General features: G+C 46.0%; 2 protein-coding genes across 2 annotated transcripts; one reads left to right on the top strand and one right to left on the bottom strand.

The window, feature by feature from the left end:
* Window positions 1-16,481: 16,481 nt before the first annotated feature.
* Window positions 16,482-18,665, top strand: s1pr5a (sphingosine-1-phosphate receptor 5a; the record flags this gene model as incomplete). The annotated part of the gene is made up of 1 exon (XM_079232953.1): window positions 16,482-18,665. One exon carries the CDS (start codon window positions 16,482-16,484, stop codon window positions 17,685-17,687), a length of 1,206 nt encoding a protein of 401 aa, XP_079089079.1. The 3' UTR covers window positions 17,688-18,665.
* Window positions 18,666-19,896: 1,231 nt separating this feature from the next.
* On the bottom strand, window positions 19,897-22,540 carry spc24 (SPC24 component of NDC80 kinetochore complex; the record flags this gene model as incomplete). Its single annotated transcript, XM_079232955.1, has 5 exons — window positions 19,897-20,120; window positions 20,198-20,274; window positions 21,720-21,824; window positions 21,950-22,094; window positions 22,375-22,540. The coding sequence occupies 5 exons, from the start codon at window positions 22,538-22,540 to the stop codon at window positions 20,014-20,016; spliced, it is 600 nt and encodes a 199-aa protein (XP_079089081.1). The 3' UTR covers window positions 19,897-20,013.
* Between the last annotated feature and the right edge of the window lie 156 nt (window positions 22,541-22,696).

Below are 22,696 nucleotides of genomic sequence, written 5' to 3'. Positions count from 1 at the left end.
ACGAAGGAGGCTCATCGGTGGACGGCGGGGGGCCGTGTGTTTCCTGAACTGCGCTTAAATGATGAGCAAACACATTTTATCTGCTCCCAGGGCCCAATCAAGGCCTCGGACTGTCCCCCAAACAATGGGCTCAGGAATCCCTCTCTCTGCTCGACAAGAGAGCACGGCCGTAATTTAGATAGCCGTATCTCTCTGTCTAGACACACAAGGCCCGTCGGTGCTATCACTCGGTGAAACAATGCAGCGTTAATTGCTATTCGAGTGACTCCGGGGCAAAACAACAGCCACCGAGCAGGGACGGGAATTTTAACATTGTTTAAATGGGATTAGAAGAATGATTGCTGGTGTTTGCTCTCCACTGTGTCTGAGATCTCAAAAACCAGTTATCTTTGTCGAAGGTGAAACATTAACGTCTTCGAATGAAAAGAACCGGGGGCAGAGAGAGAGAGAGAGAGAGAGAGAACAGAAAGGACCAAACTATTCTGGTTTGTGTCATGAGGGGGATTTTTTGGGGTCGGATCAAATGTATCAGCACTAAAAAATCTAGCAGGTCAAGAAACACCCACGCCATTCCAGGCCCCTCACAGGCAGAACGAAAGTAGTAAATAATGACTTCCTGTGAAAACACAGCGCGATACCACTTCCTTCCATTTTCCTTTTGCATCTTTCATCTAGATTTGGAAGAATCCCAAGTGGACGATGTTTCGACAGAATTCCCAAGCCGAACCGCGTTTTTGGGGTCGTAATTAGCTGAAGGACAAGTTAGAGGAGGAGGAGGAGGGGGTGTGGTGGGTGGGGGAGGTCAAAACGGGGCCCTCCGTGAGGAACGGCTATTTCTGGGTCGCGTTGTGCAGGGTGGGTAATTCTGTGGTTCGCTGCTTTGCTGTAATCTTTTGCAGAGTGAGAACCCCCCATGTGGTTAACCAGCCTTCACCGTCTGCTGCCGCCGACACAAACCAGCAGCGAAGAGAAAGTCTGACCTTTAGGTATCAGTTTACATCACAAAGTTAAATTTGTACTTTCCTATAATAAGCAGTAAAGTGCGGGGGAAGAAAGAGAACTGACATGATTGTGGCGGTCGAAAGACAAATTGAACGTAAAGCGAACCAGCGGGAGGGTCCATGTGCAGGAATAGACCGGTGCAACCAAGCAAGATGGCCTTTGGTTTCATGCCTGCGTAGTAAATATTTTACACGTAAACAATGCAATCAGGTATCCATTAATCCCCCGCATGCTATATATAGTCTGGGAGTACGGCCATTGTTTTCCTGCAGCGATGCAACTTGTTGTCCAGCCCTGCAAAACAGCACGACGACGACGGAGAACAGTGAAGTCATGGGAAGAAGAAAAAACAGACACACCCACCTCAGAGCGTAGGGATGCTATTAACAGGTCTGCTCCTTCTGGAGAAAGGCATGCAGGGCCAGGAAAACTCCGACACTGGATTCCTCCCACACAAAGAAAACAGCTGTGAGAATGGTGACAAGAGGCAGAGGTGTTTTTTTCACGAGGTTTTTAATTTCTACAGTATGTATGCATCATTAGGAGATGCAGGGAAAGTTGGCAGAGAGAGGGAGATGTCAAGCACTGTGCACTTCTGGCTGCTTTGTCAATTTATGGAATGTGTCGTTACGCGATGGGGGAAAAATGAAAAGGTTGACATGTCCCCCATTTTCTGTCACAATGTGAGACTGCAGGGTCATGACCTGCGCCAGTCCTTTGGGGGGACAAAGGCATGTTGTGTTAGAGAAGGCCGAAGACAGAGTGTTTCTGCCCATAATGACTGAGACGTTTGGGATTTTTTACATTTCACAGATTAGAGATGAATTAAAGATGTAAAAAGCTCACAAATCAATTAGATCTTGCAATGCAATGAGAGGAGACTCCAGGAAGTGACTGTTTCAGGCCAATAAATAGTCCGGTACGTAAACCCCATGATGCATTCAGGGGACTTGGATCTGGACAGCACTGCGTTCATTTCGACGAAAGTTGCTAACTAAAAAATAAAGTCTCTCTTGGTTTCCTCACGCTTTCCTAATGTGGATTCAATGGATCAAAATATTTTGCAAAAGGTTTGTGACTTGTGAAAATCATTCCCCAATATTACAGCCGCTCCTTTTTCAAGGATTGTGTTTGAGAAACGTTGAATTATTTAAAAACTTACGCTTTCAGAGTTGCTGGAAGGTGGATTTTGAATTTACCTTTGGACAGATTTGGCTGTTTCCCCGTTTGTTTTTATGCTAAGCTAAGTTAGCCGGCTACTAGCTCGATATGTACTGCACAGAAGGGAAAGTGGTAACTCTTCTTATCAAACTTTCTCAACAGACAGTGAATGGACACATTTTCCAAAATGTCAAAAATGTAACATATAATATGTGTTTGTGGTTGATGGATCCACACGTATGAAGGTTGTGAGCCCCAAGAGCCATCCACTAATATTTAAGTCATTCGTTGTTGTTAGCCGCCTGTCTGCAGCTCAGCTTCTTGCTTTATTTCCTGTTTCTTTGAAACTTGTAAGCTATTTTCCATCCAGTTCTTGTTTATGATCCTCTCTTCTTCTTTTCAGTTGTCTGCTGTTTCTCTTCTTCTTCTCTCATTTGGTTTGTAATCTAATTTAAGAGCTAAAGTGGAGAACGTCTGATCAATGTCTCTCTCTATGTGTGTGTTATCTTTATGCACATTTATAATATAACACTATATTAACTATTCTTCTTTGGGTAATTCTACTTAATAGCTACTTATGTAGATTTCCCGAGAAACAACATGGATGGAGGATGGAATCCCTGTTTTCAAGACAAACCGCTGAGTAAAAACATGCTCATTGTCTGCAGGAAATGGTTCTCGTTGGAAAAAACTCCAACATGATGGGCAGAGAGGAAATCCATCAAATGAGTAAAATAACAGGAAACTTTGACTTGATAAAGCTGAGTGTTTGGTGACCCCCTATATACAATGTGTATATGGTTGCTTACATTCTGGCGGTCCAACCTGCTGATATTGGCTTATCTTACACCAGATATGAAGGTGCTTGTTTTTTACTAAGTTCTCACGGCTCATAATTATTTAGCATGACCCAAAATTCCTCAGAAAAAAAGTACCTCAGACTGTAAAGTGCATTATCTTGTGTGTTTCTTTCTCCGGTGTCCTGCGTGGCTGCGAGCTTGAGGGCATTCACACTTGTTCACGAGCGCAGGGCGAGAACACGAGTGAGATGTGAATGTGTTTTGTGGTGTGCAAACACCTGCTCCACCCAGAAAAACTCGGAAGGGCTCTGTCAAGTTGAATTCTTATCATTGTTGAGCCATGTGGCCTCATCAAACGTGCAGAAAGCACTAATAAGCATCGCTTCCTGCAGTATGTCTGCACGTGTGTTATTTTAAAGGGCATTGGGGAACACGATCTACTGCTATGTCACTGACTTACTTCCTTTTTTGTTTCAAGCCCTGCTATTAGCTTTAAAGTCTGTGAAGCGAATGCATGCAACAAAGCCCGTCTCAGAGGACTCTGTTCACCCGTGTTTCTGCATCAGTGATTCTGCTGACTCGTGGCTTTCAAACCCGCTCTGAAAGCGTATAGGTTGGTGCTGCACATGCACCGGGACCTCTACTTAAATATCCAGGAGTCCCACACTGAGAAACCGAAGCATGAAGAAGAGCCTTCTGTCGGCCACAGCTGCTGCACAGTGCAAATATCTCACCCTTCATCCAAATACTCTCCCTTTCTTTTTTACTAGCACAAAGACAAGTTGAAAGGCTGAAAAAACAACAAAAAATCTACTCTTTGTTTTGCGCCAGAGGCCTGGTCGGCATTGCTCTCTGCCTTTTCTTTTCCCAGGTGTGTCTGCCATTAGACTTTTCAGCCCGATGTTTGTCTCTGAGCTTTTGTCTGTGCTCACCGCTCCGGCAGTGACACCCGTTTGTGACTCAGTAGCAATTAATGGAGTCTGTCTGGGACAACAAAGTAGCAGTGTGCAAGTGTGTGTGTGTGTGTGTGTGTGTGTGTGTGTGTGTGTGTGTGTGTGTGTGTGTGTGTGTGTGTGTGTGTGAGAGTCAGACGCTTTGGTTTTCTTACTTCCCCCCCCCCGCCTCACTTGTGCAGCCGACCAATGGCTGCACAAGTGAGTAGATGATAAAGCAAGGAATGTGTTAACAATTAGTGTTAGGCCTTAGGGACGTGTGAACACTTTATTGTTGTTATTTCCCAGGTAAAGTTTCAAAGAAGTTTCACAAGTGAAATACATGTGCGAAAGCGATTAAGATATGTAATACCGGAAAGAGTCACTTTTTTTTGGCAAAGTCTTTCCATTTACAGAAACACACAGAAGGGTAAAGAAGTGTGAAACCAAAAAGAACAGAATAGGCCAACCCTCCGACTCCGGCCGCTGCAGTTTCCTGAGGAAATGCCCATGTCACAGCGAGCAAATTTCCCGAAATGTTTGTCTCACTGCTTCCCTCACAGCGACCCTCAGCCGAGCAGCTGATGGCTTTCTGTAGCTGAAGAGGAATTTAACTGTTCCTACTGGCGCATCAAAACTGCATCATTTCTAAAACTATGTCACATATTAATAATAGTTAGACACTTTATCTTCAGTTGTCAGAGACAAGACGTCCTCGCCTGGACAGAGCGGGGTAGATTTCCCCCGAGAAGCTACATGTGCCGCCCAGACGCTCTCCGTTTGCCGACCACAATACTTAAATCCTAACAGCACACACATGGCAGCGGGGGCTCTGGCTGACTGAGCCGGCTGGAGGCCGGATCATCTCATTAAAGCCGCGGGTATCCTAACAGATCCCAAAACAGATCCACCCCCCATCCTTCCCGCTCTGCTCAATCATCTCCCTTCATGGGCTTTCCACCCAAACCTTGTATTTAAACACAAAAGAACGAAGTAAATACCCACAACTCCATCTGATCTTTGAACCTCATTCAACTTGAACGCAGCGATGATGATGATGATGATGATGATGAAGAGGAGCATCTGCTTCACACTGGTGAGAGAGCGGCGCGTAAACACGTGACTCACGGCGAGGACAGCGGCGGAGATAATTGGATTGAATTGATACAAGACGAGGACACCGGAGCCGTTTCCAGCGGATCAGACTATAAAGGACGGGGAATCTTAAAGGATAATCATGATGATAACAGCAACCATGTGTTCAAATAAATGACCTTCTGCAGCATTCGCTTCAGACACAGCTTAACAAACAATGTGGCGGGATGTTTCCCAAGAGTATCACGAAAAAATATAAATAAAGAGAAAGTAACGCAATCTGACTGCTGGAGCTGCGACTCTTCTCCGTGAAAGTGTCCAGGCGAAGAGGAGGGTTTCGGCGAGGCGCTATGGCTGCCAGCGCTCTCATGCGAGTCTACAGTTACTCGGCCCCCGAGGGCCCCAACGCAGGGCTGGAAATAATATACTCCTTGTCTGTTTTACAGTGGAATACCTCACATAACTTCACAGCCTATGCTCCGGACAGCGGGGTGCTGGGGTCCCCCTGGCCGCCATGTGCCGGTGGGGGGCCCACCCCGCCCCCGTCATAATTATACGGCCCAGAGTCACACAACATGCGGCCGGTCACAGCAACTGGGGTCCCGCAACTGTTAGCTACCTGCTGCTGGAACGATACATCATCGGAGTGCCAGGAGGAAGTAAACAGCCCTGCACACCGAATACAGAAGCTTACCCGACTCACGAGAGAGAGTTAGCTCGTCTACAGCAGTTCACCAACTAATCCTGCAAGTAACTGGATTAGTGCTGCAGCATCAGTCCTAACACCAGAAATGAGTCAGCATTCGGTTCCCTTGTCTCGAAGTCAATGTGTTTGTTTTTTTAATGGGTCTTTGGTTAGATGTCAGAAATGAGAGTCTGTGATTGACACAAGCTTCGGATGTATTTGTTTAGTTTTGTTCCACGACAAGTAAATACCTGTCTTGTGCATTTTGTGGTTTTTACACGCTTAAAAAAGGCGTTAGCTAACAAGTGGCTACATGAGACTCCAAAGCGACCGGTCTCCCTTCACATTAAAGTGGTGTTCATTTATGAAAAGTGTCATGAACATCTGTTCGCCCCAGATCTTATTTCCTGCAATGATCCAAAATCCAATTGTCTGGTTGTGGAGGTGCGTTCAGTGCGATGCTAAATTCCCGGTTGGCCCAAAAAACACTTTGTCCCTCTGTCACCAAGTCTCAAAACTCAGATTAATTTTGCTGTGACACTTTCTGGTGTTACGTGGTCTTAAGGACTTTGTTTCATTGCCAACAAAGCACGTGAAAAATGATGACAATAATGAGTTAGTGTTCATACTTTTTGTTCCTGCTTTTTTAATGCGGTTCACGAATAGTTGAATTCTTTAAAATATAGGCTCAGTGAGGCGCCAGTGTGAGGCGGATGTGCAGCCTGCTAACAAGTTCGATAACTCACTTTCACATTATGTCACACGGTGCGTTCGGGTACGCGTATACAGTATGTGTGATCCTGTGAGCATTCACACTTTATGATTATGTGTGTGTAGGTGTGAGTGTGAGTGTGTATACGCGCCAGACTAAGCTGGGTTTAATAGGTTCCAGAGTTTGGCCGTGTGTGTCAGCTAATAAAAACACAAGAACCCTACAAAATGTGAAGCAATTCACTTCCTGTAGCAGTGGGTTTATCAGCGCTACGGGTGCCAAAGGACTGTGTGCATGCACCAAGTTATTGTGTTGCCCTCGCACACATTTCTTAGTCCAGCCACAGGATATGACATAAGGAAAAGGGAGAGTCGCTACAACAAAACACACACAGTTAAAAGCGATCCAAAACCCTGCAACCGCACAGAAAGAGGCCCAACTGCAACCCAGTAATTATAAAGCCATCCTTATCTTCTCCTTATTCCAGTGATTGGACCGACTGAAAACACTTCACATGCTTCAAAGTGAAGCATCGAAGCCCAGAGACATTTGAAATCCATCCAAGCCTCCACCGCCACCCCCCCCCCCCCCCCCCCCCCCCCAACGGCCCGGAGTCCCCTCTCTCGCTCTCTGCCTTTTTCTTTTATGACGGACAGAAATGAAACCAGAGCGGGACTAACAATACTTTTGGTTTCAGCTAAGTACAGGATGAGTGAAACAGAGCCAGCCGGCCTCTGTGATGGTCCGGGTGAACCAAACAGCCATACGGGCCCACACCACACTCACAGGGCACGCTCTAATGAAGGGTTTCTGCTCGGCTCTTTTGGGGAACCACTGCGAAAACAATGTACAGATTATATTTACGTCGCAAAATGAGACTCAAATATAAGCGGAGAGACACGGACGAAGTCAAACTCTATGGTGTCCGTATGAATCAATACCAGTACTGTTTTTTTTGTTTGTTTTTTTATCACGTCACATTACAGAACGTCTTCTTAGGAGGTCTTTTCGACATTCGGGAAGTCGTAATAACAATTTTCCACACGTGCTTCATTCCACCAAAGTATTATCAAGTAGCAATACAAGTGTTCATCTGTCTGCACTGTAATAGAAAATATGTGTGCAGATGGTTTATTATATTCCCATCATATATAATAAATCACTTTCACGACAGCACTAGGCAAACGGCACCAAGAAAACAGTCATAATGTACCAAGAATAACCTATTAAAGAGGTCAATTGCAGCGTGCATCATCTGTTTATTTATAAGCTAGCGCTCAGTGTAATCCCGAAAATACACCATAAATAGACACGGGAAATGATTTCACCGTGGTATCGGGGAAATAGAGCCGGGTTCAATCTTGAAAATAAATAAATGAATGAATAAATCATGTAAAATCATCTCATGCAGACAAGCCCATATGGTGGGAGCCAGGAACAGCCAACCTGTCAAGCTTTGTGTTTACACACTGAGATTGACAGATTGAGCTCACAAAATACAAAGTCATTTTTCAAACAGTGGGTTTTTGATTTCAGACAAAAGCAGGCTTCTTGTCTTTCTTACTGGCGACCATACATTGACTCTGAAACTACAACTGTCACCGTCTGATTTGATCAACTGTAGCTGAGCTAACATTGGCTCCCTGAGTTGGTTTAAACAAGAATGAAGAAAATGTGTTTTTTGTTCTCTCCCACAAACACTTTGGTTTTTCAACTTACACACTTAAACCTCATAGTTTTCCGTTTCAATGTCACAAAAGAAAAGGCTTGGAGTTTGACGACCAACCCATGTTTTTGGCAAATGTAACTCTATCTTGTGTATTGTCGAGGGTTGCTGTGCACAGTGGATGCTAAACCCGAGCCAGCAGGCGCTAACCTCTACATCTGAAAAATAAAATCAATGCTGAAGTGCCTTTAAATTGCATTCTTTCTAAAAGCCAGCAGGGGGCGACTCCTCTGGTTGTATAGAAGTCTATGAGAAAATGACTCTACTTCCCTCAGTAAACATTGTAAACATGAGTTTATGTCTCAATCTCTAGTTCCAAGTCTTCTTCAAGACAGCATGATGTTCATTTAGTAAATAATGGTCATTTAGGGTTAAATAGACCACAAAGCAGAGTATGCTTCAGGGCGGGGCTACATTGTGATTGACAGGTCGCTAACACAGCGTTGTCTGATCGAGGAGTCGTCCGTGTTTTCGGCTCTCAACATTAACCCGTTCACAGTGTGTTTCCAGTTCATGAAAGGTAGCTTCTTCTTCTCATTTCTGTAGCTCCTCCCTCTCATGTCACTTGACGGATGACGGACAACATGTGAAACTCGAGTGTGTAAACCTGACATGAAAAGGGCTTTTGTGAACACATGGACAGACCTAGCTAAAAACGTACGGTTGCTAAGCTATGCTATGATAAGCTATGGTTTCGTGAACACTCAATTATTTCTAAGGGTTTACGTTATCTACACACACAACATCTTGCATCGAGTATTTTCTATGCTACAACCGACTGAATAAGGCAAAACCTGTCGCTAAGAGAGAAAGCATCATTTTAAGAGGTCACACGCCAAAAATGTTGTGATTCTCTGTGCCGGAGGAAAAGAACGAGAGTGTGATGAAGTGTAATCTCCCCAATATGGCCGTGCTATTCACCTTATCAGCCGTCTTGCATTTCGCTGCATTTGTCAAAGAAAAGACTTCCTGATAGGAAGTCGGCCTCTCGAGCTCGGCCTGTGAAATTTACAGCCTTATTTTTATTGGAGGTGAAATGCTTATACAGTCGCCCAGTGAATATAAATGTGTGTGAGACAATGAAGTGTTGTAACGGGGTATTTTTAACCACCACCTTAAGTGCCCTAAAATCACTTATTACCTCATTCGTATGTCAGTGACGCAGACTCCATTTATAATGCTTCTGTCTGCCTGATATCTGTGACATTTCCTGAATACATATTAGATTGTCTATTGTATTACTAATCTGCCTCTACCTGTTTGCTGCCCGGCTTCCTTTATATACAGCTATGCAGCCGTTCATTTACTGACTAACACCCTGGTGAAAGTCATTCATTACTTCATCCGTGGGAAATAAACAACACGAGAAGTCCCTCAGCGTGATACCTCCCATGTTTGATCTTTCCTAACTTGTATCCCGAGGTACCTGAAACCCACACAATGACCAAGGAATTCCCCCCTCCTCCCGAACATCGTCATCAGTCAAAAAGATTCAGTATATGATGAAAGCCCACGCTCCATCTGTGAGGAAGTGGAGAGAGCTCTTCCGAGAATCTGACCCCCCGACAGAGAGCGAGGGTGGGTTGTTGGCGTGTCCGTTATTGAAGCAGTTTGAATAAATCTCACAGAGGCCGGTTACTAATTCTCATGACTCACCCCCACCATGCGGCCCGTCACACATCCCGCCCACACTCTTTTCTCCCCCCTTTTTGTGGGAAAGTTTCTTTTTCTTCTTCCATTCTATCCTCCAAGATGAACTCATCCCAAACCGCTGCTATGAACAAAACAAGCTTTCATAAAAACTGCCCATTCACATCTCGCCTCCCCCTCAAAAAATACATACGTATGAAAGAAAGCATGGGCTATAGTCTGTCCCTGACCACCGCATGGCAGCCAATGAATTGTAAATGACCGTCTCTGTGGAGGATGTTGTCACTGTGGAAACCACTCAAATGTCAACCTTTGAGGAGCGAGCAGACGCTTTCAGATTGGCCATCATACATGTTTGACGTTCCCCAGTTTGGTTGTGTACCCGGCATAGGATGGTGATGACGTGACCCTTTGCACGAAAATCACCACAACTGCAGTTTTAAATCCCACAGAGAGCACGGCGTTAGGAGAGAATGCCTCTTTATCGAGGGTGACCCGGTGCCTTTTTGGGGTTTATCAGTGAATGTAGGACGAGGAGAGGGTAAAGGGTGGAGGGTTAAATGTTAGAAATGTGGGAATGTGGAGACAGAGTGAACAAAACGTCTGAGAAACGGAGCCAATCACGAAGAGAAACAAAGCCTCCATGGTCTGCAGACTACAAGAGGAGCGTAATTGTCATCAGTGTGATCTGCTAAAACATTGCTTTAAATTTAGTTTTATTATCGAGCTTATTTATCACAGGAAATGCAAACTTTAAAAAGAATAGTGTGACGTTTTGAGAAATAAATACTCTAATTGCTTTCTTGCAGAGAGTAGATGAGGAGATCAATAGCACACACACACACACACACACACACACACACACACACACACACACACACACACACACACTGTACGCTAAAGACGCAGCCCGGAGATGATGAGCTTAGCTTAGCTTAGTTTAGCATGAAGACCGGAAACAGGAGGAAACATGTAGCTCAATTTAGCTTAGCATAAAGACCGGAAACAGGAGGAAAAAACTAGCTTAGTTTAGCATAAAGACCGGAAACAGGAGGAAACAACTAGCTTAGCTTAGCATAAAGACCGGAAACAGGAGGAAACAACTAGCTTAGTTTAGCATAAAGACCGGAAACAGGAGGAAAGAACTAGCTTAGTTTAGCATAAATACCAGAAGGAGGAAACAGCTAGCTTAGCTCTGATTAAAGGGAAACAAAATATGTCAACTATCACCTGCTGCTGGCAGGAGCTTCATATTTAGCGTGCAGATACGATAGGGTTACCAATTTACTCTCAAAATGTTCCTTTAGCACACAGATGGCATTGATCTTCTCACATTTCCCACGTTGTTGAGCTAGAAAAAGCTCCCGAGGGCCTTACAAAGAATCACCACGAACAAAAACGAGTCAATGGTTTCACACCAGTTAATGTGACAAAAGCAATCAAGATCACATGTGAGAACCAGTGGCTTTTGGTCTAATTAGGTAAAGCCTGAGCATCTTCCTTTCATAACAATTGCATAGTTTCCTCTCTTTGCAAACCAATAAAGCTCGGCGGTCAACCTAAAACACAGCTCAGCAAAATGAGCGGGATTCAATTTCAGTAATGCCATGGTGGATTTGTAATCAACACAGCTGTAAGCTGAGCGGAGACAAAGTCACAAATAAACAAAGTGAGTCCAACACATTGACTCGCCAGCTCGAGAGTGAGAACTGGTGAGAGGTTTCTAGAGGAAATGAGGATGTTTGTCTTTGCATATAGACACAACTGACCTCCACATATGCTCCGGCTTAAGTCTAATCTAAATGGTCCCGAATACCATCTTCCTGTGTTTATTTGTGGCAGGAAAAAAAATCCCCACTTACTAGCTAATAACAACTAGCTAACAACAACAACGGGTTTTTTTCCACAAGGGGGAATAAATGAATGCATTTTACTGCAAAAAGGCTCTCTATAAAGGCCGCCTGGCTTAGACACAAACAAAAAACTTCAAGTGTGTTTTCCTTGTAAAAACACAAGGCCTGGATCAGAGCTAAACACAACAGACTACACAAAGCACACAATATGTGAAAGTCACTTTTCAGAGAAAAAGAAAAAAGATGTGCATGGTAGAGAAAATAATGTGAGAAGCAGCCGATCGCTCGGGTATGAACTTCTCCGGTTTGCGGGCGCAATCGGATCTGAATTGGAAAGTTCTGACTGAGCGGCTCTCCGGTGCTGTGCAAACGAAAAGAGCGGGACAACAAGCACAACACACAGAGCAGCTGGAGACCGGAGACCCCGGCGTGGGAGGGTTGGCTACAGTAAGCTGTCCCAATGGCGGAAATGCATGGAAGCAAAGGGGAAAAGAAACATGCCCAACATTAACGTATGTTCTTCCCATTTCCCCTCATTAGGAGCTCGAAGTGAGCTCTCTGCCCGGCACAGCTGCACATGAAACAGAAAAGGCGACAAAAGGTTGGCTATTCCTGGGGCGTCCCATAAAACTCCGGCAGCCAAAACAGTACTGGACACTAAATTAGAGCCCCTGTGTTTCTCTACCTTTTTTTATTTTTTTTTTGAAACATGGGGCTCTGGTGGAGCATATTTTGCTGATCACATGGGGGAGTTCTCTCTCTCTCTCTCTCTCTCTCTTTAACACACAAACAAAAATCATGACCTGAGTGTAACCCTTCGCAGACATCAAACATTTCCTCAGTGACGAATGACCACACCTTTATGTGACAGCTAATTTATGCCCAACACCTCGTCCTAAATGTTCCTTCTTCAGGACTTTCCTGGCACAAGAAAAGAGTCTCCTTTTCATTCGCAGTCTACACCACAGTATTCAAAAGTCTAAAAATCATTACCAAGTGATTGTGATGAGTGAATTAGAGAGGTGTGATGTCCTTCTATTGTCCTCGTGGAATAACGTTAAGCAGAAAGGCCGCGTGTCCTTGAAGCTGTTAACGAGAGGTGAGAATCTCATTTTGAGGTGTGATTTTGCAAAACAACTCAGAGCAGTGTGTTCTTTTTGTGAGTGAATTGAACCCAAAAGGGCCCTTGTAACGCTTGTTTTCGTCCTTTCCCCCGCAACATAGGAAGCAGAGATATACATGACTCACCGGCCCTGTCCCAAAAGGGGAAAACAGCCCGTCACCTCAGGAGCACTTACTGACACATGCAGCTCATCAGTCAGCCGGACGGCGAGGGCCGGACACGACAGTGAGTCTAACGCCGGCTATCATGACAAAAGCAGGAGTGACTTGACTTCCTTTCTGCAAAGAGCATTAACGTCACAGGGAGAAGAAGAAGAAAACAGTGTAGGAACAGAACAGTGACAGAACATACTGAATACAAGACCCCCTCCTCCCACCGGGCAGTGGGACGACTGGTCGGGTCCCAACTGGTCACTCAGAATGTGGCTTGGGGCCCGAGGGGCAGGAGGAGACCCCCGCTGTGAGCAGGCAGAGCAGAGAGTCCTGCTGTCATGGCTTTGTGTGCTAACTAACCAGAGGCGGCACGCTGGGGAGCCTGTCGCGGTGTCACTGCAGGGGGGAGGGGGGGGGGGGGGGGGGGGGGGGGGGTAACGGACCGAGGCCGAGAGGGAGGAGCAGTCCAACGGTTATCACTCTTCGGTGGGATTTTATTGGGGGGGGAGGCGGGACAAGGCGAGTCAGGGAGCAGCAGCAGCACTTGTCCATGATGGCCGGGCTGACACTTAAAAAGGGCGACAGCCCTAGACCAGCAGGTGTGGTGGTGGTGGGAAGCTAAAATAAGAACAATTCAGTGGAAGAAAACACAACTACTTCAGAAAGACCACCAGGGAAGAGCAAGAGCGCAATAAAATGACATGGCCACGTAAAATCCCCCGTTAATTACTACCTGCAGCGGAAATGAGTAAGTTGTTAATTATGTGTGTGTGTGTGTGTGTGTGTGTGTGTGTGTGTGTGTGATTTTGGCTGCACGTCACAGCTCCGTCCCTGTGTGTCAATTCCTACCAGTGACCTCATCTGTGTTTCTTCTCAAGGATATCCCTCTCCTCTCTAGGTACAATGAGGCAGCGTCCTGTTTAGAGAAAGGCAGTCCGGCCTTCGCTCTCCCCGCCTGACATCATTTCCTCGTCCATTCTGCTGGCGTGCCATCAGCCGAATGTGTATTTGTTTTATTTTTTGTTGTTGTTGTTGTTGTTGATTATCTGGAAACTTCCGATATAAATTGCTTTCCATTTGGATGGAAACTTGGATCGAGAGAAGCAGCAACAACCCGAGGATCACCAGACCCGAGGATCTGGTGATAAGACCTCGGCTGTGATGTGGATCTCTCCTCCAGCTGTGAGCTAATGATGGAGACTGTGAGCAGATATGAAGGGTATTTAAAACTTGAATCATTTGGCCTTTTGTTGAGCACTCCTCACACCACCAATCACTTCAGAAGGAAGCCAGATAATGACAATCCAGAGCTCTAAGTAGTGAAAGCAAGTTTAAAAGTCCCCACACACACACACACACACACACACACACACACACACACACACACACACACACACACACACACACACACACACACACACACTCAACTGTGTCACTGCACTCCATTTAAATCTGAGTGTGTGTGAGCATGACATTGTTTACAGCACAACTACAGAAAGTAATCGTGGTCTTGTATGAAACAGAGTATGAACTTCTTTTCAGTGAGTCTTGAGTTTTGTTTTAAATGAAAAATATTTGATTCTGGATTTTACCGCGAGGGAGAATGAGTTGCTTTGAGTTTTTGTACACAAACTATTATTCAAAGCCGTATATGTATCTCTCAAAATGTGTCTGGAGTGGGGAAAAGATCTATAAATGTTGTTTTTTAAAAGAAACATGAATAAATGTGAGCTGAAACATAATTACAGATGAGGCCTATCTGAGTTGGTTATGCTCTGAAATCTGGTTTCTGGCCCGCAAAGCGGATCCAGCTGCACCTGCATCGCTTCCACGGACAAATTAGGTTGTGGTTTTGTAGTTTAGCGTTTAATTCTGAGTGTGATGTTTCTCATACATGGGCTGTGTTTGTGTGTGTGTGTGTGTGTGTGTGTGTGTGTGAGTGTGTGTGTGTGTGTGTGTGTGAGAGAGAGAGAGGGGGAGAGAGGGATTCACACATAATCTGACAAACCTGAAGAGCAACATATAATTACACTGCACGTATATTAATTAAACACACACACAACCACAAAGGCAAGAAGAACTAGACTCACTTGAACAGTACCTGAGGGCAAACTGGATGATAAAGGAGATCACACTTTCTTTTTCTCCCTCAACACAAACACATTATCTATAACCGACCTCTAATCCCTCCTGAGGGCAAATCAGTTAAAACAAATAATGAAAACAACTCAAGGGGTCAGGCGAAGGAGGGAGGAACAAGGGCAACAACTTCGTGGACCAACCCACTGCGTGTTGAGTCCTGCCTGCTGCGCTCCTCTCGTCGCACTCACACGTCGCTGTGGCGGAGTGATCCACTGAAGAGTGCGTCCTCCTCCTCCTCCTCCTCCTCCTCTCCGCCTGTGGGATCACTACTGCTGCGTCTGCTGCTGCTGAGGAGTTCACTGGATATTGGCACATACGTTTTCAGGTGCGTGGGAAAGTTTCTTAAAAGTTACGTTTTCATCCATGTTGGTTCGTTTAGATGCGTAAAGGGTCGTGAAACGCGTCCGCGCCGCTCGGGGGTTTAACTATGTGGACTTTTCTGTGCGCTATGGTTATTTGTAACTCTTGTAAAATGTTGTATAACAAACTTGAAGTACTATACAATTGTGTAGTACTTCAAGTGTGTATAGTTTGTACCGTATACTATATATATATATATATATATATATATATATATATATATATATATATATATATATATATATATATATATAACCACATATTGTATTTGATTATATGCAAACCAATTAAAACAGGATTTATGTAAAGAAATTATTCAGCAGTGAACTAAACCTAATTGTCTAATTGCGAGTTAAAATGTGCCGTTTTGGACACTAAAGCGCATGCGTATTTACGCATTTTAGACCCATAAAGAGCTGCACATGTGTCTTCATAACACACTTTTAATACTGTAAAAAAAAAACTAAAAAACGTGGGTTTATATTTTTAACACTGTCGCTAAGGCTTAAGCAAAATTAATAAATCAAACTTTGCTTTGGACTTTGAAAGTTTTTCCTTATTTTCCTCCCATGTCGCCCTAAAGCTATTACTGCACGTTATTATAAACTCACGTCCCGGACTCATTAATCACGTCGTCGTCATTAGGAGAGTAATCACGGAGCATGTTTTCTGCATGTTGCAGATGAGTTTTGCACATGAATCCATTACTGCACTTCCTGTCGGTAATTATGGTGTTTATTTGTTTGTCATCAGTTCTAACGCTCTCCTCCTCTTGTGTGTCTCGTGCAGGCTGCTCTCAGCGCCCCCTAGCGCGCAGCCCGGGCATTGAAAAGAAAGAAGAAGAAAAAAGAAGGGATTTTTTTTGGAGGAAAACTCTCAAACCACAGGAAATCCTACGTTTTCCTCTAGCGTGCAACAGCTGACTGCTTCTGACTTTTTAAAGCGTTTTAAATAACCAAAGGAAGAATGCACAACCAGAGGACGTCATGACACTTTGGATCTAATCTTGAAATATAGATGTACATTTTTTAAAGTGACGAAAAGAAGAAAAGTAAAGCATTTACCTCTGGACTATCCACCACAAAAACATGACCACAGAGTCTTTCCATGCGGCCTATGCCGTCGTGGCCCCGTCCGCCGTCCCCATCACGCCCTCCCCCGGGACCCTGCTCCGCATGTTCCGCGCGTACCAGAGCAACGCCGTCATCCTGGAGCACTACAACTTCACGGGCAAGCTGCAGGAGAACAAGTACAAGGAGGGACTCAAACCCGAGGCCATCGCCTTCCTGCTGGTGTGCCTGCTCATCGTGGCCGAAAACGCCGTGGTGCTGCTGGCCATCTGGAAGAACAAGAAGTTCCACCTGCCCATGTACTACCTGCTGGGCAACCTGACGCTCTCCGACCTGCTGGCCGGCTTCACCTACATGTTGAACATCATCACGTCCGGCGCCAAAACCATGAACATGACCCCGGTGCTGTGGTTCCTGCGGGAGGGCGGCGTCTTCATCATGCTGGCCGCCTCCGTCATCAGCCTGCTGGCCATCGCCATCGAGCGCCACGTGACCATGGTGAGGATGAAGCCGTACCAGGGCGACAAGCAGGGCCGGATGTTCGCCCTGATCGGCGCCAGCTGGGTGCTGTCCGTGATCCTGGGCGTGCTGCCCGTCCTGGGCTGGAACTGCATGGGCCGCCTGGACCAGTGCTCCACGGTGCTGCCGCTATACGCCAAGAGCTACATCCTCTTCTGCGTCACCGTCTTCAGCGCCATCCTCATGTCCATCGTGGTGCTGTACGTGCGCATCTTCCGCATCGTCAAGTGCAACACCCAGCGTCTGGGCTCGGTGCCGCAGCGCAAGGGCCTCTACCGCAAGTCCCAGAAGTACATGGCTCTGCTGAAGACGGTCACCATCGTGCTGGGGGTCTTCATCGCGTGCTGGCTGCCGCTCTTCATCCTCCTGCTGCTGGACTTCTGCTGCCCGGCCAAAAGCTGCGGGGTGCTCTTCAAGGCGGACTACTTCCTGGGCATCGCCATGTTCAACTCGCTGCTCAACCCCATCATCTACACGCTGACGAGCAAGGACATGAGGAGGGCCATCCTGCGGCTGCTCTGCCGGCGCTGCCTCCTGACCAAGGACGGGCAGGTGAAGAAGATCGGGATGCCCTTCCTGGAGTGCAGCACCAGCAAGACCGACGCGGCCTCTCACCGGCTGGAGGGTCTGGAGACCACGGTGTCCTCCGGGAACTGCACGCCCTCGGCCATCAAAGCCATCTACCCCAGGATGTCCAAATCATGACACAGCGGACCGCTCGAGAGGACGCAGTCGGACTAACACCCTCCTCCTCCAGGGCGACGCGCTCCAGGGCGAGAGCATTGCTTTTTTGGGGGGGGAGGGTTGCACTCTGCCAGAGTTTTGGTATTAGGCTGAATAAGCTCGAGTGATTGAAGTCCAAGTTTTTTGGGAGAAAGACTCACTTTTTAGGTTGACCTATAATCACAAAAGGCGCCTTAATAGCAGGTGGCAGTTTGAAGTGGAAAAACTAGCATTACTTGTATCTTTTAAGACAACAAGGTCAGTATTTATAAGAGGCTTTTCCTTTTGGGAAAAAACATTTCATGTGTGTGTGTGTGTGTGTGTGTGTGTGTGTGTGTGTGTGTGTGTGTGTGTGTGTGTGTGTGTGTGTGTGTGTGCAGACGGTTCACTTAAATACGAGTAAATTACGCCGCACATCTGACAGACTGGGGCCAAAGCCACTGCGGGAGGTCGACCCGTATCTCCGCTCCCTGCGTCAGCGCGTAATGATACGTTGCTGCACACAACGCCCCACAACTGGCTACCAAACCCATGTAATGTCTGCCATGTGAGTTTTGGTCAGCAGCCCCCCTCGGGGCCCCAGATCCGTGAAGCCCTCTCGGTTGCACAGACTAGAAGATCAGTGATCCGCTGTGACGCGCGGACAGAACTAAAGGGCTTTCTTTCTCCTGGAGAAAACGCTCGCCATGAAACGATGATGAATGCGTTTTTCTTCGCGATGAGTTCATCTTCTCCCACAGCAGCGAGCGGTCGAGGCCCCGATGACAGAGCAGCGTGGGCTTCAAAGGATACTTTGCCAATTAAAATTGTACATAAAGAGAGAGGGAAAACAATGTATATTTACGTATTTGTTTTGTATACTTTGTAAATATATATATATATATATATATGGCCTCCTCAGAGCTGCGTTTTGTGTAAAAACCTCACTTAAGTTATGATGTCACCCTTTTTAATATGTGCACTGAATAAAAAGTATGTGAATGAAGTTTATATTGAGCCATGTGTGTGTTCTTCACTGCTGAGAGGGGCTTTTATTTCAGTGGTTCATGTCTGAGGAAGTCAGTATATACATACTATACATACACACATACATATATATGTATGTATGCTACAATCTACATTGTGGTCATCAATGCAAAAAGATCAACTGCATAAAACCCCCAAATAATATCACTAGTATATCATCTAGTCCACACATTCAGACCAAACAAATTAAGGTTTTCAGTCTTTAGTGTGCGATATCTCATGAAAGCTTAATAACTGTTTGCCGACATGAAACAAAATGCTCTGCAAATACAGACACACCATATTGAACTATTAAGAGATATTCTTGTGAAGATTAAAAAGTGAAAGGTTTGTTGACACACAGTCTTAACCTTACCTTTCTATATCACAGCTGTGTTGATGTTTAGTACAATAGGTACACTAGCTACTACTAAGTAAAGTCTCAATACTGAAACTAGTAAGATGAAAGCTATGTGCTGCTTTGGGATGTCGAATATTAACATGAAACAGAGACTTGACTCAGCAGAACCCCTCCCTCCCTGCGTGCCAACCACGTGTTAACCACTTGTTAAGATGTGTGACGTGTGCGGCTGAGGTTGAGATGATGCTGCAGGAGCAGCAGCTCGCCGGCGCCCCGTTTACCGTAAGGAAACCACACGTCGGTGCGTGGGTCTTCAGAGTTACGGTCCTCCTTTTCAAAGAAGGAGGCAGTTTCGGTACTGGTGCAGCGGGGGCCTCTGGGTAAAATAGAATGTGGTGTTTCACCTAAGTGGGCGCTCTCGGTGGCGCCTGGGTAGAAGTTGAGATTTCAGCATTTTTTCCTCACGGTGTATGAATCATGCCACTTTATTTTGCAAACTCACGACCTGAGCTCACCTGAGAGAGGATAAAACCAGTAGAGATCCACTGGTCTAAACTATTGTAAACTGGTCTGACTAATTCACAGCATCTCAGTTTTCCTCAGCATGGAGGATTTTGCTCTTTTTTTTTTTCTTGTAACCAAATTAAGGACCTAAAACTATTTGTTTAAACTGCATAAAAAGGAGTTTGTCTCTGCAAACCCATGTTGGCGCTTACAAAACACGACAAGGTAGTTCAGCAGCGACATCTAGTGGCCGACACCCCACTCAGCCTCGTCCAACGCTACAAAAGCACGTCACTCAAAAAAACACATTTGGAGATTAACTACTAAAGACATATTTATTTTTTGTAAACAGTATTGAACGGAAGAAAACAAAGACATTTACAGACAAACAAAAAACGACGCACAACATAATTTCTGACGAAAGGGCCAGTCCTTAGGCTACCACTCGGTGCTGACGAAGCCCCACAGCTGGTCGCTGACGTCGCACCGAGATCGCGAGGAGGTGTCGACGTTGATGGGGGTCGCCAGGTCGGCGCCGTAGTGCACTGCAAGAAAGGACAACAGACTGAGGCCCTGAACACATCTTAGGGATATGGCCCAAAGAAAACGGCAAAAAACGTACCTCCTTTTAGGATGTTGGGCTGCGTGTCATATTCCCACTTGATCTTGGTTATGAGATGGTACAACTGAGCCACAAATCTGTTGAGGGAAAAGTCAGAAAATACATCAAACTACTCACTACTCCCAAATAAAACTGCTGTCACACGAGAGCACCGTAGGGGTGAAACCTTGCTAGGTAACGGGTACCAAACGAAAATATAACGAAAATAAAACGGAAATATAACGAAAATATAACGGGTTGCTAGGTAACGGGTACGCTGGCGAGTACAAACGCCGCTCTGTCTGGCACCGTTTCTGTTTGTTTGTTTGTACCGTATTATTTATTTATCAGTGTAGTTAAGTTCATTCAACGTACTCTACTTTCTACTGCAACGTTTCGTCCTGGATTTGTTTGCTTACCTGCTTGCACCTGCTCTAGTGTGCTACCGTCTACTTCCTGGACAACTAACTGGCTAACTGACGGTCTCTCGCTAGCTGGTGGTTCCCGACCAGCCAGCCGGCTCCCTGCTGATACCATGTCCATGCTACTGCTCTCAGGCGCGTTGCCTGGATGGCCTCTCGACTGTCCTGCTCCGATCACCTGCTTGCTGTGGATTGTCTTGACGTGCCTGTCTCTTCACCTGCGCTTCATGGCTACCGTCTACTCCCTGGACAACTAGCTGGCTGGCCGGTGGTCTCTCGCTGGCCGACGGCTGTCAACGAGCCAACCGGCTCCCTCCTGGACACTCCTGTCCGTGCTCCTTGCTGCTGCTCTGGGCTGGCATGGTTCTGCAGTTCTCCACCTCGCGGCTCCTCCAGCTCAACAGCTTCTTTGCTCCTCTGTTCGTCTCGGCCATCGGGGCACTGGGACTTCTCCGTCGACCCCGTTGCAGCCACAGAGCACTCTGGAGACCATCAGGACCGGGCGCCGGACCTGGCGTGACAGGGCCTTCAGCTGTTGCACCCCCCCTCCTCTGGTGCACCCTCCCCGTTCACATCCGTCGGGCTCCCACCATGTCTTCAATCGGGCGGGCCCTCAAGGCCCACCTCTCCAAACTCGCCTTCACCTGCTAGCCCCTGTTCCTTACCCTCCACTACAGGACTCATTCTGCACAGCTTCTCCAGTTTTCTTTTGTGCCGGGGATGTTCTGTTTGTTTGCTCTATTGTCTTTCTTTTGTTTTGTTCTGTTTGTCTCTGTCTCATGTAAAGCGTCTTTGAGCATTTTGAAAAGCGCTATATAAAATTAATGTCTTATTATTATTATTATTATTAAACCATGAAACGGTAAAAAGGCCCAGTTCTTCCCCATTTTGGGGATCTATTCGCAAAAATGGAATATAATATTCAGAATTATGTTTTCATTAGTGTACAATCACCTGAAAATAAGAATTATGTGTTTTCGTTAGCTTAGAATGAGCTCTTCCTGTCTACACAGGGAGCTGGTTTCACGGAGTACTCCATGTTTCTACAGCAGCCCGGAGCGGACAAACCAAACACTGGCTCTAGAGAGCGAGCCTTTCATTGCTCAATATCTGAGACTCACATTGCTGAAGGGATGACCTCGGTCGTGTCTTCCTCCACCTCGGTCTGAAGAGTCTCAAGCTCGTGCTCGGTGTTTCTCAGACTCTCCAACTCTCTCTGCAGAAATCTGGAGGAGGATTAAGGAGCCAACAGAGAGAGAAAAGCAAAGATGGGATTCATCGTGACACTGAAGAGATTTGGACTCCTTTCGTTGCACTTTCCATGGCAAACGCGGTCGTATTCAAAAGATACTGTAATTCTGAGTCGGTCATCTGGCTCTTGGCCGTGGCCCGTCTCAGCTGCTCCCCCAGGCCCTCCAGCTCACTCTCCTGTCGCGTCTTCTCCTCCTCCATGTCCAGCAGCGTCTGGCCCGCCCTCTCCTCCACCTCAGCCACATCTGGGGGATGGAGGACAGAGATGAAGTGATAACAGAGGAGTAAAAGATAATAGAGAACATTGCAGGTGGAAATCAGAGGGGTTGGATCCAAGTCTGACTTTGTGACTTGTATTTATTTGGAAAGTTAAATGGATATGTTTAGAAATGCTTAATTGTTGCTGACATTAGACTCTATCAAGGATCACACAGTCTCATATATACCGTCAGTAAGATATACTGGACGCTTATTTTTCATTTGTCGGTAATAATACGTAAAGTACAGCAATGTCTGATGACTTGCCTTTTAAAATCTGTGTCACCATCTTTTTAGTTTCTATGCGATGGTCAAAAAGAGCCTGATGTTTATCTTTCACCAGTCTCAGTTTCTCCAGCTGGCTGCTGTTGATGTAGCCCACCAACACCTCCCCCGTCTCCTCCAAGTCCCGGAATTGATCACCTTGAGCCATCATGGTGACACCGGCAGCTAGAGAGCACACGAGGGGAGAGATTCAACTTCATATCGTCAACAGCCATGAACAAACAAACCACAACAGCAAAGTCCTCAGCGGTGGAGGAAATACTAGATAACATGCAACGGTCCACTCAAGCAGTACAAAGTACTC

Source organism: Taurulus bubalis (assembly GCF_910589615.1).
Source record: "Taurulus bubalis genome assembly, chromosome: 17".
NCBI classification, from domain to species: Eukaryota; Metazoa; Chordata; class Actinopteri; order Perciformes; family Cottidae; genus Taurulus; species Taurulus bubalis.
Note: the sequence above shows the minus strand (reverse complement) of the source record. Positions and strands in the feature narration are given on the sequence as shown.